Consider the following 26,814-nt stretch of genomic DNA (forward strand, 5'->3'; position numbering starts at 1 on the left):
ACTACCTCATCACTGTGTGTGTGTGTGTGTGTGTGTGTGTGTGTATGTATTTCCATTCTCTGTTCTTTGCAGCATCCCAGACTCTGCTGCACATGCATTTACAGAAACAACTGGACCTAATTGAATTAGCAGATGGAATGAAAGCCTCCACACACACACAATGGAGTTTTGGGATGTACATAGTGTGTGTGTGTGTGTGTGTGTGTGTTTGCTGTAGGATGCAGTTGCTCTGCCGGTGTGCCGGAGGCCCTGCGGGAGAGCAGATAAGTGCCATACAATTACAATCTCCACGGCATCAGTCAGCCGTGACTCTCTGAGCCCCCAGGATGCAGTTCGCTCATGAGATCCTGTCTTGTGTCTCAGACTGGGCCTGGAGATGCAGCACACTCAGACAGACCCATATGCGGTAAAAAAAAACATGCCTCCAAACGCTAAACTGCATACTCCTCATCTATCTATGTCAATGAGCTTAAAAGCAGGCAGAGAGTGAGAGCTGGAAAACCCTCTCTGCTATCATTGATCACTCGCCTGCATGGAGGGCTTTATGTTAAATGTTCCAGTCTGCCTGATCAGTGTTGGTGAACTTACCATGGTCTAAATCAGAAAGTCTCACTTCATGAACTCGCAGAGAGACATAATAGAGCCATAGGCACCTGATTAATCAGTCCTATGGACACTGGATTGCTAAGATCTCAGAACATAGCGAAATCAATAAAAATAGGTCCACGTGGGTCAAGAAACACAAGCAGTTAGATCATCAGACAGGCTACGATAAATAAAAAGTGGTCAAATACTTTAAAGCTACAGTAGGCAATATTATAGAATTATAATTTTGGTTGAAATAACGAGTTTTGACCATTGCATGTCTCTAACAATATCTAACTGAAAGGCTCCTTTAAAAAAAATGTCGGCCTCTGATTGTTTGATTCAGACCTGGTCCAGTTTTATTTAAAAGATTACATACAAAGGGGGCGGGTGCTCAGAGACACATTTGTTTTGAAGGAGCCCTTCAATCAGATATTGTTAGTGAAATGCAATGATTAAAATGAATTATTTCAACCAAAATTGTAATTCAATAATATCGCCTAGTGTAGCTTTAAAGGTTTAGGTACAGAAACTACTTGGTTAGGAGGGAAAGATCATGCTAGAAGTTGCTTGTCACTTAAACATAGGCTGTATGTAGGTAATGATAGCTTCTTTATGCTGCTGTTTGTCTGAGGGGACAGTCTCTGAGCGTCTGTGACTACAATAGTTATTTTTATAGAGGCTTGGCTGTTGCATCACATGTCTATCAATCACGAATTAATGTAAAACAGTTACAATGGGGGAAATGTATATTCTGTGTTGCCAGGACACACTTGTTTCCACATCTTATTTCATGTACTACGGTAAATTTTTCTCCCTCACTCCCCTTTGACTTGTACACAGACAGTGCCGCCTACAACAAGTGTGGTCCCTGCTCTCACCGCTCCTGGCCTGCTTTATCATTGTTGAGTTATGGCGTGGAGGCAGAGAGTGAACTCCATTTGATATGCCTGGCAGACACGCCTGTTGGACAAGCAGCCAGTCCTTTTAACTTATGTATCCTGGGCCAGTCGCTGCCCTGTAATTGCTTCGCCGGATAATATGTGCGAACGGCACCCGGCGCCATGATCTTGTATGCATATACAGGATTCACTGCCTTCCGCTGGGCATAAATAACGCATAGGCCTGCCCTTGAGAGGGGGAGAAGATAAAAAATACATTTAAAAGTGTGTGGTGGGAGCGAAATTAATCCTTCTGACATTTTGTTGCCACGTATGGGTATGTTCACTGCTCTTCACCCTAATGCAGATAGTCTGCTTTCTTTTCTTTATCATGTGTAAATAATTAGTGTTCTAGGGAATGGGACACGACCAGACAAGTACTGAATGTAAACAAGACCCGTTAAAGGGTAAGGAAACAGTAAGAGGGTTTTCCTAAATAAATCCATAAATCCTTCTCTGTGTTACCGTTTTAATGGTCATGAGCTAAGTCACAAGCTGGGTATTATATGAACCACAAATACAGTTTCATGAACAACTTTTGCAGTTAAATAACCAGTAACCACTACATACAAACTGCATGACTTTGTTGTTACTTCCTGTTTCCTGTTGTTGTCTAGCATGAATATACTGTAATTCATAAAGATGTTAAATATCAGGATACATAGATGGGTGATAAATCAGAAGGAAAAACCATCCTGAAGTGTCTTAGTAAGCTGATCTTGTTGGTAAAGCCACAGCAGGCAATACTATTGAATTATAGTTTTGGTTGAAATAACAGATTTTGACCATTGCATGCCACTAACAATATCTAATTGAAGGGCTCCTTTAAAGGAACACCTGCCCCTTTGTATTTGGTCTTTAAAAAAAACTGGACCAGGTCTGAATCAAACAACCAATCAGGGTTCGCTAGCACGTAACTGGCCAATCACATCGGCTCTCTACAAACAAGGGCTTCAACAGAAGGCTCCACCTTCTGGATTGGAGTGTGAATCAAAACACAGAACCCCTGATTACCCCGATTGCTTCTTTGATTCAGAGCGGGTCCAGTTTTTTAAAAAACTAAATACAAAGAGGCGAGTGTATTGTTAGCGGCATGCAATGATCATTGCAACTGAAATTATATTCAATAATATTGCCTATTGTACCTTTAAGCAATCAGTTGCTAAGAAATATCTGTAGTGCCATCTAATCAAAAGGAGCTGTTGTTCAACTCATTTCACATATGTCTCCATGCTTATATGGAGCAATAAAACATGCACATGAAATAAAAAACTGAAAAATGTGTGCAATAAATGAATGAGTAAATAAATAAACAAAATCCATGAATAAGGACAATGGGATATTATATTATATTGTCACACAATATTTCTGTCAGGTGTCAGTTCAGAGTTTCCCCTGTATTAATTCAATTCAATTAAATTGTATTTATATAGCACCAAATCACAACAAAAGTCATCTCATGACACTTTACATATAGAGTAGGTCAAGACCGCACTCTGTATAATATCAAAAAACTAAACAACTAAACCTCTACGTAAGAACTACTTTGTGTGGTGCAACCGGTTTTAATTTAGGGATGCATACATCTCCGCTTAATAAACCCATACATGACAACAGGCTAAGTTTGAACATACACACAGCTGGTCCAATCAGCTGCCAAACAGTAAATGTAAAAGCTTCATGAAAAGGCAGGAGGGTGAATCACTGTATGTGGTGATATAGATGAGCAAAACGGATATTTATTTAATTTGAAGTCAGTTACATCTTGTCAGTGTGTTCTGAGATTTAATACTGTCCTGGACTGCAGCTGGGTGGAGTTTGTTCACACTTCTTGGCACTATAGGTTTGGAGGCAAACCAGGCAGGACAGCATGTTTGTATGACTGTGTGAATCCTACTGTCAGCGTGAAGATAAGTGGGAGCAATTCATTGATTGTCACAACGCATGGCAGGCCGGTAAGGTGTAAAAGCCGCCTGCAGGCAAGTGTCCATAATTACTATTAGACAGAAGGAAAGAGAGCTGTGAAGACGGCGAGAGGAGTGGAGGACTGCACGAGAAAAGGAGGGCGAGGGGACAAATACAGTCAGCTGGAAAATCGTATGTGTGTGTGTGTGTGTGTGTGTGTGTGTGTGTGAGTGTTCATGTATGTATGGTTGCAGTGCACTTACCTTGGAGCCTCGCTCGTTAAAAATAATCTCCACGTCTAAAATCTTGCCAAATTGCTGTGGAAGACATGGGAGGGAGAAGGAGGGCAGGGGATGGAGAGAAAAGGGGGAGGAAATAATTAGAACATGATGACCTGCACTGTTCTCTCCTTACTGTAAAATAAAAATTACTCCAGTAAAGCCCAAACTTAAAAAAAACAAAAAAAAAACATTACACAGCTCCACTCTTGAACGCCTCCCCCTCGCTACTAAAAAGGTCAAGCAGTCAATTCCAAATTAACAAACTCCTCTTCACCCGACAATGAGATTAATAAAATATCCATTTACTCTTAATGCTGTTTAATGCTGTGTTTGCTCTGTCGCGGTAATAAAGAGGTGTGTGTGTGTGTGTGTGGGGAACTAGGGCTATGCAGTGTTAATGAACAATACGCTGGTGGATGTGGACGCTATAGCAGCGCAACGCCTCAGCGCACACCGCTGATCTTAATGATGCCCATCATCCTGCTTTTCCTCTCCCCTCTCTCTCGAAAAAAAAAGAAGAAAAAAAAAGAAAAAAGAGAGCAGACCCGCAGTATTTTTAATGGAGGCAAAGGCCCTCGCAGTTAAAACAGGAAATGGCTTGTATTTGGGGAGGGAGGGGGTGAGGGTGAAGGGATAGCCCATCAAGGCTAATGACAAACCATACATTTGTTTTTCTGCTCCGAATGCAGACCATCATAGTAATTACCTGCCGGAGCCCTCTCTCACCAGTATAACCATAACCAAGCATTTGTTGCCTTGAGGTTCCCTCATCTAGCTCCTAATGGTCTTGAGTGGCTCCATGCGACATTTTAATTGGCTATTTACTGTGGAGTGAGAGTTGGTGCTCACGTGGCCACACCTTCCAGCACAATGATGTTGTTTGGCGAATGTGTGGCTGTCATGCTTATGGGTTTAAATCATAGACTGCCTATAAAGATGGCCGACGCGTCTCCACTTCCTCCCGCTGTACAAACATGAAGCCAAACTCTCTCGGGTTATGGCCGCTGCCATCTTGTGCTGGTGACGTCACTTGGAGTCTGCAGGCAAGCAGTGCTCTGTTTATTTGAACGTGAAAGTGCAATACAAATATTTTGTCCCTAAAATCAATAATAATAATAATCGTGATGTCAATATTGATCAAAATAATCGGGATTATCATTTTGGCCATAATCGTGCAGCCCTAGTCAGAAATGGGCGGTGCTGCACCAGTAACCACACCCAACAGCTACAGAATGATGAGAACTGAAAAGGTTTACAGACTGCTCGCACTCTGAGCTTTGGACTGAAAATGAAGAAGATGTCACTGATTAACACTGTTCCGACGGAAGAAAGATGAGGACCGACACACACGCTCACATCTTACCAGTCACAAAATCTTTTTGCATTCACTGAGAGCACCTACAACTGCAAAGTGGAGGTTAATAAAGATGCTGTGTCTTAAACACTTCATGAGAGATTTGGAACAAGAGCAGCTGAGACTATCTACTGATGTCCGATGTCTATGTGGGCATTTATGGTCAAAGTGACTCTGTCCTGTTCAGTCGCTTCCTCCTTCCCTTCATCCTCCAGCGTCTCTCTCGGATACTAGTCTTTAAGTCAGGCTGAGGAACTTGAATGAATTCCCTTTTCTATTTTCTATTCGTCATTTTTGATAATGGAAACAAAGTTGGGCCTCTATTTCTAAATGACAATCAATGATTTACTAAGTAGTTTTTGTTTCCCCTTTGTATTTCTGAAAGCTGAGCTGCAATGACTCCCACCAAGAAAATGCTGAATTCCATAAAAGTGTTATTAAAGAATTACAGTATATTTCATTTCCAAATGAATTAATATCAGTGTAAAACAGCAACTATTTTCAGCTTCAGTAGCAATAAATATCACAATCAAAAACCCAGATCAGTGGAAGCTCAGTTTGAGACCGTGCTGCACTAACCTTGCCAGGCAGTATGGTAATGCTTATCCTTGTGCTCCCCATAACTAGACCTTGAATCAAGTAGTTTATTTCAATAAATAAATAAACATGGAGCAGGCAGCAGAGCACCGGCAAGGTCACAGCACCAGCACCCCCCCCCCCCCCGCCCCACCTTCTCAAGATGAAGGAAGTCCACCAGCAAAACACACACGTCGGAACATATGCGTGATGTTTAAGCTGGATATATGGACTCACTCTGATCAGGGTCAAAGGAAGTGCCTTGAAAAACGATTGTTGTTGATTTCATTACAATAAAAGACAACACACATTCAAATTAAGTGAGACAATTGAACTTTTTAAAGAGCTATCAGATTTTCAAATGAATTTACGGTGAACCATGAAAAGGAGGACAGGGCCTCCGGACTAAGGCCCCACACAGTGTGAGATTGTTTTTCAGTGTGATTACTATACTAGATATTTATGAATGAGGGTGAATGGATTAAAGCAGAGTAACCACACCGTGTAGGCAGACACTACTGTTGTTTAGGTTTAGGGCCCTATCTTACACCTGGTGTAAAGTGTCATTGCTAGTTTCCAACAGACGCAGTTGTTGTCATCACGCTCAGCACCCACATTGTGTAAATAGCCCATATGTGCGCCCAAGGGTGTGTTGGTCTTAAAGTGAGGTGTGGACAGGCGCATTGTTGGCGCATTGTTGGCGCTTTGCTATCTTGAGGGGGCAGAAAGTGATAGCGCCATTGACCAATGAAAACCTGGTCTAGGTTATAGTCTACATAGACCCTCACTGGGTCCGTCCGGTACCACAAGCGCAAGCACACACCCACTTCACCAGATGAAACAATAAGAGCAGCAGCTCTCCTCCTCCTCCTCCTCCTCAGTTAAATATCGGCACTTGCCATTTAAAGGGAATGGGAGATGCCACTCTGATTGGTTTAATTATTATTAAGGGACAAAATACAACCGTTTTGCACCAAACCACTACTTATGGTGGCAGTACATTGTCTGATTACTCACCTTTATGCAATATGCTGTCTGTGAAATACTGATGTAATGTACATAACAAAGTACATTCAGTCAACCACTGTACTTAAGTACAATTTTGAGATATTCCATAGAGTATTTCCATTTTATACTACTGTCGTGGGAATTTCAGGAAAAACAGAAGACTGGCAACAAGGGAGTAGTTCTTGTGGTTTTATTCACGTCTGCAGACGGACGGTTCCGACAGCAACTCAATTGTCCCTGCCCGGCTGACCGTACTGCACCTCAGAGTGGTCTGCTTTTATACAGAATATACAGCAAAGAATGTGAACACTTGTAAGACATACGTCACTCTCTTTGACAGTCATTACCTTGTAAGGATCAAGACCCCAATAAATGGTAATTATAGACAGCTGAAAATACACCACCAAGATCATTCAGAAAAGGCTATGGTTCCTTGCTAGAGTCAAGACGGCACCACAGCAAATACTTGTGACCTAAAATAAACTCTTCAGGGTGAGGAAGGGATATGTTGTATTTTCCCACTACAACTACCTTTATAGTAATACGTATTTACGTATTTACTCCGTATACCTCTACTACTCCACTACATGTCAGAGGTACTTTCTACTCCACAACATTCTTTTGACAGATTGGCAGAAGTTTTTGTCCAAATCAGTTTTATAAAATATGATGCATTGCTGTAGATTTGACTATCCAACAGTATATAAACTGGTTAAAATGTGCTCCACCTTTTACACCAGTTACAATATAAAAATCTGCTTACTTAATGCATCAGTAAAAATACCAGAGCAATACATTATACTACCCTCATTGATATAAATGGGGCGGACTAAATATCAGAAACACCTCCAAAAGTATCATAAAAGTGAGTCAACACCTCTCTGAAACCGTTTCAACAACAACATTAGGACATTATGAATCTAGGATTGACTGATTTACACAGCGAAAACCAAGTGTCTCTATTATGTTTATGTCTTTTATTTGATGTGGAATTATTTCAACCACAGATGGTCTTCCTGAAGGTGAAGAAGTGAACACACACCTGTATTCAATTTGTGTTGAAATGACAAGTCATCATTCTCCTGGTTAGATAACATGCCACATATACATATATATAATCCCAGTCTGTATCTCTGTGAGTGTGATCACAAAATATTACGCTAATATTATACTCTTATATTAACTACACCAGTAATTAAAGACTTCTTTTAAAATTACATCCTTTTACTTGTTGTCTCCTATATTATATTATGTTTTGGCAAATAAATCAGCAAATCAAAAACTTTGATAATTCCAGTATAGAAGTCCCAAGTCCCGGTTCACATCACAGACAGCCACAGATCAGCTGTCGCCCCCCCACGTCCAGGTCAGTTCAGGTCAAATCAGTCTCAACCTTTCTGAAAATGTCTCATATCAGACTCATTGAGGCTAATTAGGAGATAATGCTCTGAGCTTTCATTACCTTACTGGTGTGTTCACTTTTGCTGTGGTTGAAACGTTTTATCAGTCAAGTCCACATCAAATATTGAATTTTTGTTAACGTGTGCATAATTTGGTCTCGACTTTTCTGCCTCTCCTCAGCCCCACCATTAGCTTGATTATTTACGCTATGACAGAAAGCAGAGGCCTCTAATACGAAGCAGGTTCAACACACCCAGGGCATCCTTTCGTTGTCTGGCTTCACTAAGCCTAACAAGCGTGATCCCGCTAAGTGGCCACGTGACAGTGGTCATCAACTCGGTGTGTCAACCCAGGTTTTCCCAATCTAGCCACGAGCGTGTTCATATGAAAGGGCCGGGATTTGAGCATGTCCACTTGACAAGGCCTTTGATGCTGACAGCGTTTGTTGTGCAGATGGGTATGTTAACCTTATGTCCAGCATAGAGCTGCGTTTCCTTCTGCACACTCAGATGCACTGTTTGACATTCTGCAGACAAAAGAGTTTCTGTCTGAAGAGGATTAGCGACTTTTGTGACACCATCCACAGGGAGAAGCTGAGCTTTCACGCCATCTACGAGGAAACAGTAGGTGAGACTGGGCTACCCAGAAGGCGGCAAGCCACAAGATGATGTGCGCACTCATTACCAGCAGCTGCACAGCGGGATAATGGACAACATGCACACACAGGTGAGGGACAGGTTCAAAGACTACGAGACTAATGTTTCTTGACCTTGCAGACCCACAGCAGTTAACGGCACATAGGCAGAGCTCCCTCAAAGCGGCTCTCTCTGGTCTGTAGGAAAGTTATGGGTGCCACTTGGGTGACATATCCCTTCTGAAGACTGAGCTCAGTGTAACGTATGCTAGGACTGACTTGGAGGGACGGAGCCCTTCTGATCTCCTCCACTCTCTCCAACAGAAGGGGCTGACCGAAAGTATGCCCCTTCCTTTTTGCTATTTATGCTGGGAATTGCAGTGTTCAGGCACGTGAGTCAGTATGAAATGTTGTCATTCATTTTCCTATAACCAGCATGCAGTCAAGACATAATCACAGTGTTCTATGCAAGTTGTAAGAAACATACTGTAAACCTACAATTTGCATCTCTAGTTTTATTGCCATGCACATGAAATGGCTGAACATAGCCTACAAAGAGCTGCTGCCTTTTTCCTGTTTTACCTCAAGAGGTGTTGGCAGGTCGATGTGAGACGTCTATCTATATGTAACTTGTTTGTATGACATTGCTGCCTTTACTTATAGCAGGCAGATCTCAACGCTACATTGAAATTAAAGCATGTCTAAAACCAAACAAACACAAAGGCCATTGGCTTAGGATTGGATCCATCTTGAAATAAATTCATATTCTAGACTTTTGACTTTCATTCCAGCTAAACATACATGTGAAGTAAGTCAATATGATTTGCTTGTCAAAATAATCCAGTCATTTTACATGTCATAATTAAATGTAGTGGTGTCATATATCCAGAACATCCGTCTCTAACAGAGTGCTTCAGGAATGAGTCCTAAAACCCGGAAATGAGTCAGCATTTTCACTCTTCTGGTACCCTCGTCTGGAAGTCAATGGGTTTTCTGAATGGGTTTTTGGTTAAATGCCTGAAATAAGTTAGCGGTTGCTAACAAGCGGCTAAATGAGACTACAGAGGTTGTGGCGGACATTAAACGTCTTCATGCCAAACACGGAAAGTCATCTACTCACTAGTCCGCCTTTACAGCCTCGTTGTGTTTATGCTCTATATCTATCTGTCTGTATATCTATATCTATCTATATTCTCTTCAAAGTGAAGCTTAGTGGTGGTGACGCTGAAGTGATGCGACCGTGGTGGAGTTCCTTTATAGCCTAACATCAGCTTTTTACTTCTAGTGATTCCATTTACACTTCAAAAACCACAAAAGTGGTGTTCATTAGTGAAGATTATCTTGCTGAACAAAACATGTAAGAATCATAAACTTTTGTTTTGCCACAGAGTTTATTTTCTGCAATAATCCAAAATCCCATGGAACAAATCCCATTGGCTTTTTGTCGAGGGATCCAGGGCGATGCTAACTTCCAGGTTGGCCTACAAAAATATGTCATCCCTGCAACACTGTATATGCTGAATTTCCATGTGACACAGGGCTCTGGCTATCATTTTTATAGTCTTTATATTGTTTGATTGTTTATTGCTATGTGTGCTCCCATGGTCCTATTGAAGGCCCACGGTCCAGGGCCACGGTTTGCCACTACTTGAAGTGTACTTGAACTTGAGTGAAATTGAGCTTTGTGACCTTTCATGAGTAAATTTCTCTGAAGAGTGCTACCAGCCGTGTCAAAGAACTAAGTATATTTCATTCACAAAATCTGGATTTCGTGTAGTTTGCATAGTAACAACAACAACAACTGATTTTACTCCTCTAAGAAAGACAAACAAAGAAAACGAAACTAAACTAACTAACTAAACTCAACTAAAATTAAATTAAACAGCTATGTTTCTAGTGTGGCAAGTGTGTGAGATTTTGTTCAATCACTGGGTGTGTGCCCTCCAGATCAGATCATTAAGAATCGGGGGGCAAATGAAAGCGCTCCTCCACTCAGCCTAATGAGTGGGATGAAAGCTACCCTTAATTGTTGTCCACAATGGCCGCGCTATTTCATTAGAACTAATTACCCTGTCAGCCATGCCAGCGGTAAGGCAGGCCAACACACCACACACACACACACACACACACACACACACACACACACACACACACACACGTATATACTCATGCACACAAATACAGCCCTGGTTAGCACAAATTCAATAGTCTTGATCAATGAGCTGATGAACAAGAAACAAGGAGGTGCTAAATTCGTTCACTGTTTTTTTTTGTCTTCTATGGTGATCACACTAACCTCATCTTCTATGAAAACCAGGGGAAAATTATAGTCAGAGCATTTTTTGTTACTTAATTACTTTTTTTTAGGTTCACATTTCTACACACGAACCAAAGACTGTAAACAGAAATCTCCTCAGATGGAAGTAACATGCTCATTGTAGTTTTATTCGTAGTATAAAGTTCAAAGTTGTGTTGTTCAAAAGTAATCCGATGGGATTATGGATATCGGATCGGATCAAATCTTGAAAATGGGTAGTTCAAAAGGAAATCCTGAAAATCAGATTGGATCACGTAATCCAATCCTGTTTTTAATCCGGATAAAACCCTTTAGTTTGTGTTGTTCAGAACTTCTTAGTAGGATTGGGATCACTGTGATCCAAAAAAACACAGGATTATTCTGATCCCAGTTGAAGGGTGGATTCAGGGGGGATTTCAGGATCTAAATGTCATAAAAACTTTGAAACTGATCAAAAACACACTTGAATCATGTAGTTTAAATACATTTATTTACATTTTGTACTTGATTTGTTAACTATTACTGTGATCAAGTATTCAATTTAATGATCATTTATCAATGTAAATTATTTACAATGAGATGAAGCAGCCAAAAGTAGTTTTGAACAATTGGATCCCTCGTCCCACATCTGTGTCAGTGGACATTCAGTTTCGTCAATTTTGTGTTAAAAACGTGTATTTGAAGTAAATTCATATGTTATTCATTCATGTTGTAATTCACTTATTGTGGGTCAGCTGAAAAGTCTGACAATTTAAAAAGTATTAAAGATGGAAGAGCACGTTGGTATTCTGTTGGTCTGTCTCTTCAATTAAAAACACTTCAAGTGGCCCCCTGCTGGCTGTTACCTGGTGTTACCATCCAGATTTGGTGATCTTAAAAAGTTGGATTTTGGATCAGGGTGATCCCAATCCCAATTGTCTTTGAAAAAAACGATTTCCAAATTCGGACCATTCTGATCCAGGTTAAACTGGCCCCTGGGTCATGAGGACATGACACTCTTTTAGGATGTTCCATGTAGGTTGCACAAATTGTGCTCTCAAGAAGACAAAAGGTGCCTCGTGATTATCTGGTGTCACAAATATGACATATATATGTGAAGATATTTTTCTCATCCACAAAACAAAGTGAATTCAAGGATAAGGCCGGTGGTGTTATATATTTTTATATTATTGTCCCCATATCCCATTAAAAAACAAAAAACAACAATTTGTTAGTCTGCCTCTTAATCCTTTCTGACTTCCCGACCCTGTCTGTGGCTCTCAGCCCCAAGCCCACTGGTTCCTATTGAAGATGTAAATCTTAAAGCTCAGCAATTTAAGCCGCTCACTGTAGTGTTTAACAAATGCTTCTCAAACAGGAGGAGGTTATAGTGGATTTGGGGGGCTATTTTCAGTAGCGGATTTATCTGTGAGTATTTGGGGGCAGCAGGACAGGATATTAGGAGGTTTGTGTGTGTGTGTTCATGGTAATGTTGGGTGTGGTTACACGTGCAGCACAGCACACTTTCTGACCACACCCAACCACACCCGTCAGGGATGCTGACTGTGACCAGAGATGAAAGAGACCCACTCATATTGTCAGCACGAGAAACAACGCAAACTTTAATACAAGGGTCATTTCTTTGTGCTTTGTCATCTCAGAATGTGTCATCCACAATGCATGAAGTTATACTTCTGAGCTAGGGATGCTAATTTTGATTTTTTTTTCCTGACTGATAGCTGACCCTCGTTAACCGACAAGATTAAAATGTACTATTTAGATTGGACGAATGTCTGTGACCCATTAAAAAATGACCAGTAGGCCTATTACAAATGTTTTTTTTTTCCCATAAGAAAGGGTTTATTTTTATATGTGCAATAGCAGATGTGTGTTAGACTAACACACATTGAATCCTCCAGCCCTGAGACCGCTGTACAGGACATTTAGTAGGCATAACAGCCTGGATCTCCTGTGGAGAAAAATACTTCTCAAACTTATCAAAATAAATAGCCTAGCAAACAGTAGCCAGACTTTTGTAATAGGCTAATTCATAAACAACTGACGGGTTAACAAAACGGAAACTTATGGTTACATTTTTCAGACCTCAAATCGTCTAAAACATAAACAGGCCCAGGCCTACCTCAGTCCTCACGCGTGGACATCTTGTCTGTTGGTTTTTATTCAGAAATAGCAAGTGTCAACATGCTGGGGTCTGGTGCGCAGTTTGACTGTGAGACCCTTGGCGGAGAATACCTGCTCAGATGGTACCGATGTCTGGGAAGCGCAGAGATAGCGCCTCCCTGGAGCGGCCAGCCTCGGGAAGCACGTCTGAATACTTATACCACTGGTCACGGGTATCCAGTGAGAGGGGACTGTCTCTCATATAGGTGTCCCCCTCTGCCTCTGGGTCAGTAGCCTGATGAGGGGGGCTGCAGTCGTCTCACAGGAGCAACATCGAGGCTATTTTTTGTTCTTTTACCTGATAGTATTAATCAGTCAAACTTCTTACTGTTGGTTAACGGATGATTCTTAACATCCCTACTTCTGAGTTATAGTTCTCCATCAAGGTGGTTACATCTTGCTGCTGTAGCAGTGCTGCAGCACTAGATGGAGGGTGGGTGGGAAACAATTGTAATCTACTATCCGCTGCACTGCTGCTTTGTTATTAATAGTACTTTTATTAAATCCTACTATTCATGCCTTAATTGTACTGTTCTGAAGAGATTCTTGGCGTATTTCCTTCCAATTACATCAATGTTGTTTCTGTTTAATGGAGTTACACTTAAAGTATTGGTATGTTTTCAGCGTTTGCTCTGCGACGGCACTTGTCTTCATTAGTCCTGATCGGAGCTGGAAGCCAGAGAAATGTAAATCACGACGCAGTGTGGTGCCCTCACAGATGACGGCTGCTTTTTTTTTTTTTTTTTTACACACTGTCCAGGAGTGGTGGCTGCTTTCAATTAGCCTGCAAAGTCATACTGTGATGTATGTGTCCGCGTTCATCAGAATGAAACTGTATGTGTTGAATTTGACTTTTTAAGATAATAACAGTAATAAGAAGATTCAGGAAAAACCAAAACATACATTCACAAAACAGATGTAATATAAACAGATTCATATGGGAGGTGCGCTGTTGATCAAATGGGATCAAACCACACTCTCAAAGTCCTGATGAAGCAGATGAGCTGACTTTCTGCATACATAATATTACTATTAATATTATTTACTACCCCCCCCCAAACTTTAACTGTATGTATGTATTTAATGTTATAAATGCACACTTAAGATATAGATAGAGAGATAACCAGAATTACAACTATCAAATAAATGGAGTATAAAAAGTACAGCATGTTTCTCTGAACTTCAGAGTATAAATATAAAGTACAAGTACCTCACAATTGTACTTCCCTGTGGAGTTTTAGACTCTAAAGTAGCACTATGGAGCAGTTTTTCTGGATGGGTCCCCCATTTATGATACGTGACACATATTCCTGCCAATGGTGTCACACTATTCCACTAATCCACAGGTGGCAGTAATGCACCAAGATATGGTGCAATATGTCGAAAGGCAGAGAAGAAGAAGACTGCAAACTAGCTAACAATGCAGGTTTCAACCACAGACTGTATATAAAGAGGGACGACATGACAGCTCCCCAAAAGTCATCCATCTTTATATACAGTCTATGGTGGAGATGCGTCGGCCATCTTTATATACAGTCTGTGGTTTCAAACTTTGCAGGTGTTTTATGAGGAAGGAAATGCCTTCTTTGTCGAGGACACACAATACGTTTTGTAGAGAAATATTAAATGTACACGTAACTTTAAAACTCCACAGGGCACCTTTACTCACAGTACTTGAGTAAGTTTCAGTCGGAACTTTCCCTTATCTGCAAAAACACAGTGTTGTCAAAAGTACCCAAAAGATAGGGAAAAAAAAAACCTGGGAATGTGTAATACTTTGATGATGACTCCAAAAATATATTATCTCAAAACTGATGACATCACCCAAAATTTACCAGTCTCACCTGCCGTGCTTTGACTTCACGGTAAACAGAGCAATAACTTACATCACTGTCCCTCTCTAAACACTCTAATCGTCTCAATCAACACAGACACACTGGCGCCACCGAGAGACGCAGCGATGGCAAAGCTCAGGCTCTCTCTAACTACCCGCTCAAGACACAAAATGGCTCCATTGCTGCGCTGATATGCTGATGTAAATAAGCAGATTTTTAAGATTATAATTACACTTCGCCTCCTCAGACGCAGAGCCGGTTAGAGTGGCGCCTTATGGAATAATTGGGGAGGCAAATGAGAGTGTAGCCATGAACAGGGGACATTAAAAAAAGAAATTCCCTTGCTGGGATCTCTGGGCTACCTGGAAGCCTCCAGAACAGGTGATTAGGCAGGAGTAGGTGTCATTAAAACTCCATTAGCACAAAACCCAACCCCCCGTGCTCACCGCAAACACACACACACACACACACACACACACACACACACACACACACACACACACACACACACACACTGCTGAGGTAGAGTGTTTGTGTGTGTGTGTGTATGTGTGCTGAGTATCTAATGACTCATTTAGGACCCCTACCTCTGGGAATGTGACAGTAAGGACCCTCTCGCGTCTGCCTCACTGAGTGCCTGCTTATTAATTAAACACAGCCGCGGCTCAGGGGACGGCAGCAGTCCTGCGTATCAGCTTGTCAGGTTTCACTCTGTGTGGGGCTAAATGAAAGGGGTCCTTCTGTGAGCGCAGCCCCTGGATCCACTGGTTAAGACATTTTGGATTCCACGCATCAGAGGTAATTACAAGAAACACACGAAAGGCCAAAACAAACCCCTGACACTGACATGTGATCAGACTGGGATGGCTTCCCCTACTGTTTGAGGGATGTAGAAATCCAAATAGCCCTGGGTGTGTAGGTAAATGCGCAATGAATGTGGGGAGTTTTCAGTCCCAGGGAATTATTTGAGGTGCTAGATTACAGATTTCAGCCACATCTTGAGAGAATGAGAGAATTGAATCAGTGAAGTAGTGCTGTGAATGCCAATTATCATTCTACCATTAAAACCCTCTTCCCCCGGCCTGGTAATTTCCCTCCAAATGTGTTGTTCTAATTATGAATTAAACTCAAATAAGCTTGGGTAATGAACCCGGTTGCATTCCTTTGCAAGGCCGTACTTCTTTCGGCTCCTGTGCCTCTGTTGCTGCAGAACACAACGATCTGGCTCCATTCCTGTGTCCTGAGCCGGACTCGAGAGGTGTTCGAGGGAGTATTACTGTGTGTGTGTGTTATTGTGTAATTCACAGAGATAGACCTCCAGCTTGTGGCTGCATCACCTTTGATTGAACTTCTTTATATGGCTTTTTTAATGCTATCGTATTGCTTTTCTATTACAGCTTTTGCTGAAATGACACAGAATTCCATTTGCTGTAATGCCCTAGCTATTGCCTTTGTTTGCATTGTGGCGATTGTCTAGCAGAACCATAATGAGAGATTGAGCCAGTTGCTCACAAGTCCCATTTTAACTGAATACAGGAAAAGTGCCACTGGAGCCCATTGTGGTGCAGGTGGAGCCAAGACAGAACCTGGACTGCAATGCCACTGCCTTGCCCCCCAATCATTAATCCTTAAAAGCTGGACCACTAACAGGGGGAGAAGAGAGAAGAAGGTGTGTGTGTGTGTGTGTGAGAGAGTGTATAATGCATCTGCCTGTGTACGTGTGAGCCACCAAACACAATGGATCAAAACTGCTAAACTGCTCTACCGAAGCGACATACAAAAAAAAGCAGTTTGGGAAATCACTGGTGAAGTTAGCATTCGATTCCAAACGTTTCTAGTAATGTTTCTACAGTTCACCAAAAAAGAAAAAAAGACGTTCAGTAGAAAGAGCAAATGGAATGCCACCTGAATGCCACAGAAATAATTGAAACTATACTATATTTAGACCTATAACTAACTTAAAACCAGCTCTCATCTCTTATTTGATAATTTGTCATCAGGAGCAGATGATCTTCAGATGGGGAGGGGGGGGCGGGGTAACTTTAAAGCAAATGTTATTACACTCTGGGTTTTACTTTGAGTTTTGTCCATCACTTCTAACCGTGAGGGCCTGTGTCCACCGAAGCCTTTTTTTTCCCCAGCTGAAAAGGGCAGGTGTAATTTCGCAGGTAGTATGTGTTATCAACAAATAGTGAACGCAAAAATGTCGGCACAAGGTAGAGCACTTGCTCTGGATGAAGGGAAGTTTCATGCAGACTTTGCGGGCGAGGAAACTTCTCAGTCGGTCTTTGTGGTGTTTGCCCCGCCCCTCCTCCACTGTGATTGGATAGCTGGGTAGAAAGTGACGAGTGACGAGCGCAGCGTTTCACCCAAAGTTGAACATTTTTCACCTCTACATCAAACTAGTTGCTGAGCTCTGGAAACACAATGACATTGTCACAACGAAGTCTGATGGGAAAAAAATATATTTTTTAAATCTGACATTTGAAGAATCTCCTCAGTAACTTCAAAATGGCTCATTCACAGTGTTTTTGTTATTTATTAAAGTGATTTGAAGATCTTTGTGCACAAAAATCAACTTATTACACTGCTCTTGATGTGGTGAAGAATATGTGACATTCAATTCAGACTTGTCGAATGCATTTTATTTCATTCTTATTTCTCAATAAAGCTTACTTTGCAGGAGAAACGTGCCCTTTGTTTTTGAAGGAAAACGTTTCCTGTCTCCAGTTCTACTGAGGCTCAGCGACTTGGATTCTTCAGTCTCCGTGTGATCCTGCTCTTAACAGGGCCGGATAACCTCTGCACGTCGCCGACTGTAGTGAGAGCTACTGGATTGTCTGTTCTGCTTCTTCTGCTTCACTATGCTTCGGTTTCTTTCTCTCTACCTGATGATATCCATGCTTAATTGTGGTGCAGTGCTCAGTGCCTTGGAGACCTCACTGAGTGACTAGAGTCTGTTGGGAGAAAGTTTAGCGTCCCACTCCTTTTCAAGAGTACACACACACACACACACACACACACACACACACACACACAAACCTACTTTGCACCCACAACTGGAGCTGTCACCCTACATACACCTAATGAGGATAAACTCCCTTTTAACCTCGCTGAGGAATCCTATTAATTGTGTCTCCGCTGACGTCTCCCTTCCATCCCCTCCTATTTTCCCCCCACATCAAGAGCTCTGAGGCTGGGGGAAGGCGAGCGCAGCCGGCCCCCCTCCTCCTGGAACAAAGTGCCTGCAGGAGCAGATGTTCCACTCCATTGGAGGAACAGGGAGGTAGGTGGTCCGCCCTCCTATTATATTAAATGTTAGTGCTGGATTTGTGTCAGTAAATCTATACTCAGTAATGTGCCTCTGTGTGTTTGTGTGTGTGTATCTAGGTAGGTAGACTTCATCATCAGTAAACACTTGAGCGGCTTTACCCGGGCAGTGTCTTAACAAGCTTGGGCTCACACACACACACACACACACACACACACACACACACACACACACAGAACTTGATTTCCATGATGTGTGTTTTCAGGGCAGTTTGGGGAATAGGCTGTCAGTGTTCCCTCCACTCGCATGGTACTAGCTGTCCCCCTCTCTCTCTTCCTCTTTATTCCCTTCCTCTTTGGTAATCAAACATGCAGGGCCGCAATTGCGAGGCAGAGGCTCCTCTCGATCCCATGTCGCAGCGAGACGTCCCACTGAGAACAACAGTGAACTGTTGTGGTTATATGGGATTTCAACTTTCAGAGGCACTGCATCATCTGTGGTTAATGTCATCTAAACTTTTCACTTGATATGAGGGAAGAAACTCGAACGGCGGAGACTATAAAGGATATACAGTTGTGTCATTATCTGCTGTTCAACCATGAATTGCAACGTAGGCAAATAATGTCTCAGGCTTGCCCTGTTGTATTTTCTATTCTAAATGCTGTGTAGCTGCGATGCTAGAGTGTACTATTGAGTTTCTGATTGTGATTTGATGAGTGTGGTGTGTGTGTGGGGGGGGGCAACCCTGTAGATGGTTGTCTCCTCATAATTAACAGTTGCAGCTGAAGACATTTTGCAATAAAATGCTCAAGACCATCCCAGGAAGTGCGGTTCTTGTCTTGATTGAGATCCGCTACACAAGCTTAAAGGCCATCTTCATTGTGAGGGCTGCAAGAGCCACACAATGTTACCCCCAATGTCCATCGGACGCTGCATCGCATACTGTCTCCGTCGCAGCCTCTAAAGATGTTCAGCTGTCACTGTAGCCAGTGTGTCAATGCCCACCGTACACATGAGCAAAGCACCTCTGTCTTGTTATCCCTATGCCCAGTCTATTTTTGCAGGACCAGTTTGTGTCTCTGAAGTGTGAAACATTGACTGGCAATTGACATAAAATGAATATTCAATGATACATGTCATTTGTTGAGGACTTTTCATACATTCCTTGTAGACGCCCCTCTTCTGAAACGCCTCCAGTGGACATTTAAATGACAGCGAAGTTGTGGCACAAATGGAATACAACAAAACTGCACCCAGTGGACATGAGGGGAAGTCCAAACATAACCGCAGAGACAGACGGAGGCCAGACGCGAGGGAATACAGTACCAAGTTGGGTACCCTTGCCGGGTTTGGCTCCTGGCACCCCAGAGCTGAGTAGGACCGCTGTGTGCATGGCTAACCGAGCTACATAGTTAACAGCAGTTACAGTTGGCGGTTACTCTAGCAACAAGTAAAGCTATCTATCTATCAGGAAACTCGGTACTGTATTCTGTGTCGTCACATTGGCCTCCGCCGGTCTTGGAGGCTGTGTTCACTGGGGGGCTGCTGAGACAAGTTCCATTGCCTGCTCCCCGCCAGCATTCCCCGCATCAATTGTGACTTCATGGGGACTTTAAAGCTTTTCTTTTATCCTGTGGAATACCAATTAGAAGCGGGCTACTAAAAATATTAGAGATTACCCACTCCAAAACTCCAAACGTCTTCCAATATTGAATGTCTCATTATTTATCTACTTTTGATTGCATTTGCTCCTGTGTTCTTGTAAAGTACAGCGTATTGTACAGTACTGTAAGGTGAGTGATTCCAACTGGATATATATAGTTGCCTTGCAGTGTTTGGTATCTCAGTACAGTAAAGTTGTGTGTGTGTGTTGTACAGTTGTCATCTTACCCCAAACATTTGCCGGAGGTCAGGGTCTCGGAAACGGAAAGGAATGTTGGAGACGTGTAACCTCTTGGGCTGCTGCTTCTCCGGCGAATCACTGGGCTGCAGGTGGAGCTGCTGGGAGCCCTCCGTCTGTGCAACCTCCTCTGCCTGCTGCAGGGGAAACACACAGCATAGCACACATTAGCTCCTGTCATGGTAAAAATGACAATACAACCTGATGGTATTTGTATTGTAGCTTGTGATTTTAAACAACCAGGCCTCAGAACTCTTTTACCTAAATTTCACCAGCATGTCCACACCCCCACCCATAGATATAAAACCCTAGATGCGATATGTCATAACATGTCAACTTGCCATTCCAGGATGGAACCATATGGCACCCATCTTACCTGGGTCTAGTTTTAAACTTGCTGTAATTGGAACCTAAGGTGAAAGAGGCTTATGTTGTCTTTATAATCCTTGTATTTTTTTTTATTATTTTTTTTATTTTTTACCAATATACCAATACAGTTTTTTATTCACAGTAAGAGAGTGTAAGACAACTGTGCCTGTCAAGACTGAACCAAGACTGATTATTATTGCTCCAAGAAAACAAATCACGCATTCAATTGTGAAAATAATCTCATAATTGTGGATTTTTATTGCAGACAATGGTTTAATGTTTTCAATTTTGCCTGAAATTAATATGTAAGAACTGGTCTTTAGACTGAATGGCTAATACAGTCCATTAAGGACTATAAATAGTTTGCATACAGAACCAACACATCCACAGGAGGATGCCAACTCAACAGCCCTCCACTTCACATACCTACACTCTGCAACTGGATATTGGACTTCCTCACAAAGCAAACAAACCCAAGACAGTTCGGATTGGTGGTCACACTGGGTTGTAGTGATTTGTGGGAATTGCAGGTTGTGTTACGCATTCAGTCCCAAAAAGACCTTTTCACACACACACACACACACACACACACACACACACACACACACACACACACACACACACAATCACAAGACACAGCTGTTGATCAATGAAGAAAATATTCTGACAGTCACAAAGAACCTGAAACGACTCTGTAATATCATAGTCAGAGCCATTAGGTCTCAAAAAAAGTCAATTAGTTTTGATTGGCTACAGCAAATAGCCCATTGTAGCCAGTCTAGAATAAGACATGACCTTTTTTGTCCAAACAATTTATGCTGCACATTAGGAAAATGGCAGGTTCCCAACTTCACTGTTTACTGGGATGTTCACTATGAATTCATGTCAGCAAGATTTATTACAGCCTAAATGATGGGTAAACCGTACACTGCAGATAAAACGCTGGCTTTATCCTGTTCTGCATCCCTCGGGTTGGGCTGGCCACCTGTTAGAGTCTCTCATTTCACTCATCAAATTGTTTAGCTGTACTGGCACCAGCGAGCAAAGGGAAGTAAGCGCTGCAGATCAACCTTCACAAGTGAGTAACCACATTGCTACAGGCTGTATCATGACACACAGTAAGCTGGCCACAGTGCAGTGCAGATACGTATGGAGGGATAGTATTAGAGATGGCTCGATACCACTTTTTCACGTCCGATACCGATACTACAACCTTAAGTACAGAGCCCACAGCATGACTCAGTTATGGACAGTACGGTACACATGGCATCTTGAGGCGCTCACAACTGAAACTCGAGGCTATTTCGTGTGATATGAAGTTAGCTGCACTGAAAAAGACATATGTAAGGGTCGAAACAGTGCAACGCTTTCCAACACTCCGCTATTTAGCTTTTTTCTTCCTTGAGCTTAAAATGATGACATGATGACAGCGCTGCTGAGAGGTCTCACTCACGCTCTAGCTGCTGGTCACATGACACGTGCTGCTCACCTGCGCTACTCGTGACACGTCTCTCTCTTTACGGCATGTCGTTCAAAGTTTTTACATGAAAGTTTAGGCTGATGGAGTATCGGATTGGCACATCCTTAGTTAGTAATGGCACTACGCTGCATGACATTTTACAAAGCCAATTGTCTGTCCATTATTTAAAAAAAAAAGAGGCAGTATCTCCAATTGACAGTCTGAGTCACATATCTAGGGCTGTTTTTTTCCTGTAAATACTCTTTCCTGTCTGACCTTTTTGTCCAGATCTCTTTAGCTAGAGTTCAAACCTCCTATAGACTAGTGAACACAAATTATCCATGAGTTACTAAGGATCCCATGTAATTTCCCCCTGAATTTGTTTTGCCCTGTCTAGCAAACTTTAGACTTAAAGCTACAGCAGGCAATATTATTGAATTATAACTTTGGTTGAAATAACGAATTTTGACCATTGCATGTCACTAATAATGTTTAATTGAAGGGCTCCTTTAAAAAAACCTATGTCTGTGAAAAAGGGTGGGTGCGTATTTAAAAGTCTTGTAAAAAAACTGGACCAGGTCAGAACTAATTGGAAGTTTATTTATCAGTGAATTCCATATGGCAGCCATAACAACCAATCAGGATTAGCTAGCACAAAACTGGCCAATCACATCGGCTCTGTACAAACAAGGGCTTCTACAGAAGGTCCCACCTTCTGGATTGGGGTGTGATAACCCTGATTGGTTGTTTGTATGTAGTTTTTTTATTTTAAAAACTGGACCAGGTCTGAATCAAAGGAGCCCACACATTTTTTAAGGAGCCCCTCAATTAGATATTGTTGAAAAATTAGTTATTTCAACTGAAATTATAATTTAATAAAATTGCCTACTGTGGCTTTAACACTGACAAATCCTGGTTCAGATCCTGCTTCTTCTCCACGATAAGAGGTGGGTGGCATTTAACCTGATTTGAATGTTGACTGGTCTTCTTCATACAGAATTGCAAGCTTGGACATGTCGGCTTTTATGCCAGTGTTGCTTTGTGAAATGAATTTATCATTCGGGAAGTCAGAGGAGTTGGAGGCTGCTGCCAAAACCCAGTTCTCTTATTGCATTTACCTCCTAAAAACTGTTGCTGTGATTTGTTTTTTTTTTCCTAATTGGAAGCTTATTTATCAGTGAATTCCATATGGCAGCCATAACACAGCCACAGGTGAAGCAGTGGCGTTTCGGGAAAGGGGGGAGGACCTCCCGCTACTACTTTCGCTGAGACAAAAAGACTCATCACACTGTGGCTATCGATGGTATTGAGTGTTGAAACTAGTGTTTTAACTCCACGGAAGCTGGCAGGAGATAAGATGGTTAGAGCTGCAAGAGAGCTGTTTAATAATTTGTAGTATTTGTCAAGAAATTATTGTAGCATTTTTTGAAATTAAAGTTTTGAAATTCAAATCTTGAACACCATCTTAACCCACCTCTAAAAAAAGAAAACAGAGCCTTTCGGGAGGCCGCAACAATCTGTCTGTTTCTAAATGTTTCAAACTGTGCTGGTGTGTTGTTTGCAGTGGGAAAAAAAAAAAGCAGAGAGGGAGAGCAGAAGGGAGTGGATGTACATAATGAATCAGACCAACATGAGGATGGAGGGATGGAGAGAGAGAGAGAGAAAGAATGAAAAAGAAAGAGATGGAGATGGAACGATGATGTCAGCTAAACCTTCCGATCAATGAGAGAGAAGTGCTGAAGGTAGCGGGTATTCATACTGAGAGTGAGAGAGAGAGAGAGAGAGAGAGAGAGAGAGAGAGGGGAGAGAGAGCATGGAGAACAGTAAGGGAGGGAGGGTTCAGAGATGCATGCAGGCTAAGTGCTGACTGAAGAGAGAACAGTAAAAAAGGAGAGACAGGCAAGTGAGGATAATGGCATTACATCACACAAACACACACACACACACACACACACACACAAAGCTGAATAGGCAAGGAGCGCTCTACTGAATAGGATGCAGCAATAATCAGCTGCCTGTGTGTGTGTGTGAGAGAGAGAGAGAGACAGACAGACAGAGGGACAGAGAGTTTAATAGCAAAGAGCTCGTATCAATCCTTGGCCCATGACAGACACTGGGACCCTGTAATGATAAAGCACACTCACCCAGGCACTTAGTCCCTTGTCTACACACACACACAAACACACACACACACACACACACACACACACACACACACACACACACACACACACACACACTCACACAGCGTGGCCGTGAGGCAGGGTGCTGCAGGTCAGATGGATGGTGTGAATACAGGTGTGACTACACTTCAACATCCACTGAACCTGGGAGACACGAAACACACGTCAGGCACAGCTATTTACAACTTATTTGCTTATCTCTCTTTGACTTGTGTGAGATTTTACCATAGACATAACTTTTCTTCCCTCCGACCTTGTCTCCTACAAAAGTACAAAATGCATTTTGGAAATGTCCAAATGTAATTTCTGCCTGGACTACATTCACTGGCAATGTGTTTTTTTTTTTTCTTCCAATCAAAGAAGTGTGCCAGTTTTATCCTGTGCAGACGTCACAGAGAGGTGTATAGGTTTAGGTTTAGGCTACTAAAAACACTTGGTGAAGTTTAGGATTGGTGCTGGTTGATGTGGTTAAAAAAAGTCGTGTTAGATTTTGCAATATTCAACCACCATCTCTTCCCAACTTTAAGCAAGTGCTTTGAGCACCTAAAACGACAGCATATATATGGAGCTTTATTGCGAGTTTCAGCTCGTTGTTCAGCTGTTCGCCCCACAACTTCACTGCTTTGGTTTGCACTTGTCGCTCTCAGAGAGTCGTTTTAGGGGAAAAGCTCTGAAACGCCACAGTGCTCAGCACCAAACGACAAACAGACACAGTTAGAGGCTAGCTGGGGAGCTTTGTTGAGAATTTAGCAGCCAAAGAGCCAGATATTTCCCCAGGAGTTAAAACACATCATTGAAGTTGAAATGATGTTTGCTGATTCAAATGAGTTATACAAGAACAGATGCAGACAGGGCCGCTGTAGCTGACTCTGATGTGCACCGGTCAAACACTCTTCAGCACATGTTCTTCTTCAAGCCTTAATACCTCCAGTATTAAGTTTCCAGTAAAGAGCTATATAATGTGGCACACATTACCGGTAAATAGGTACAATGTTCAATTGGTACACTTCCAGGTAAAAATGCTAAACTGGAATAACCTAAAGACGTTTAGTCAGTGCACAGCAGGTAAACTGAACATGCAAAAATGGGCAATATGTCTACTGTTTCCAATGATAAATCAATGATTATTTACTCAACAGGTGTTGAAATACTTCGACAAAGCAAAGTTCCCTCATGATAAAATAAAACGTTTCCTAGAAAGGTATTTGAATAGTGTAACTATAGCATACTATACAGTGGGTGTAAAACACGTTCTGAATACTATGTACTTGGAACGGCAGAATGTTTTTATCAGATTTCTACAAGGTGTAATCTTTAGCTTCAGCTCGCCATTAGCTGCAAAGGCAATACAATTCTAAGCCTGGTGATTGAATGGTTCTAACCCAAATGCACCTTGGGAGTTGTAGCTGACGACTCTCCCTTAGTGTTTATTCCCAGTGGCTTGTGCCTTTGACTCTTTATCAAAGAGCCAGATATTATTGTTTGAATTATATTATTATTATTATTAACAGCTTTAACTTCTGGACGCCTGGAGTAACTATTTTCTCTTTTTCAAATGTAACGTGGCTAGAGGCAACCTGACTTGTGTTTTCTTCAAAAGTTCCCGTAGGGTTTTGTCGTGTGACTTTAATGAATGTCTTTTATGCATTGGGATCATGAAGCCCTGTGAAAACACAGCTATTACTCGCATTAGATTGTCATTTACAAGGTGAGTTCATTACACAGCATGTGAAATAATCCGGTTCAAAGTAGCCAATGCGTCACAAATCCCTACACAGAGTAAAGTTCCTCATGTTGATCCCTGTTCTGCTGGAATCTTTCGTCCAGCGTGTGTGTGTGTGTGTTAGCACATGGAGCTGGCTGTAGTCTTTCATTAAGCTTAGCACGGTATGGAATGGATTTAAGGCTGTAAGCCCACTTCTGCCACAGTCAAAGAGCTAAAATCCGTTTCTGCCCCTCTTTCTTTCTTTCTTTCTTTCTTTCTTTCTTTCTTTCTTTCTCTGTGTTCGCCATGCCTCCGCCATCCATGGTGTGTGAGCAGCCAGGCAGGAAGAGGAAATAATTACATGAACATTATCATACATAAGCAGCCCGAGCTTCCTCCACTGTCACCACGGAAACAGTACTGAGCAGTACAGTGTGTGTGTGTGTGTGTGTGTGTGTGTGTGTGTGAGAGGAGGGAAGCTATACAAAACTAATCTACCCAATCAAGCCTCCTGGATGCCGGTTACACACACAAGCAGCCAAAACCGCCCCAAACACCTCCACCCGATTACACACCCAGTTAGTCTCCCTGATGTGTCCTTACTGTTTTTGGATTAACGGATATGTGTATCTGTGTGTGTGTGTGTGTGTGTGTGTGTGTGTGTGTGACTTGCTGAGCTCAGCAGTGAGCCTGCGGCCTACCTCCCCCGGGCCACTGCGAGGAGACAAAAAGTAAACTGGATGTCATCTTCACCCCCTGCCCCCCCCCCCCGGAGAACACGCACATCTGACACCAGAGGCCATGTTTGAACCATCTTGCCTAATATACGACCAAAAGTTTCATACTTGATACATCTGTGATGACAATTGAGCTATCTTCATGATAACTGTGACGGCCCCTCTGCTTGGTTCACTCCGATGGTGTTTTCACTCATCCCCTCCCTACACTACT

General features: G+C 42.2%; 1 protein-coding gene across 2 annotated transcripts in view; it reads right to left on the reverse strand.

Annotated features, from left to right (window-relative positions):
- The window catches only part of rbfox3a (RNA binding fox-1 homolog 3a), a 168,129-nt gene that overhangs the window by 26,211 nt on the left and 115,104 nt on the right, over window positions 1–26,814 (reverse strand). The window contains exons 3-4 of one of the 2 annotated variants that reach the window (XM_070927700.1): window positions 20,138–20,284; window positions 3,695–3,748 (exon numbers count right to left, since the gene is read on the reverse strand). In XM_070927700.1, coding sequence (XP_070783801.1) covers window positions 3,695–3,748; window positions 20,138–20,284 — 201 coding nt within the window. The remainder of the gene's footprint in view (window positions 1–3,694; window positions 3,749–20,137; window positions 20,285–26,814) is intronic. The other variant, XM_070927699.1, reaches the window with a different exon arrangement.

The sequence above is a fragment of the Enoplosus armatus genome, chromosome 20 (genome assembly GCF_043641665.1).
Source record: "Enoplosus armatus isolate fEnoArm2 chromosome 20, fEnoArm2.hap1, whole genome shotgun sequence".
In the NCBI taxonomy this organism is placed as follows: Eukaryota; Metazoa; Chordata; class Actinopteri; order Centrarchiformes; family Enoplosidae; genus Enoplosus; species Enoplosus armatus.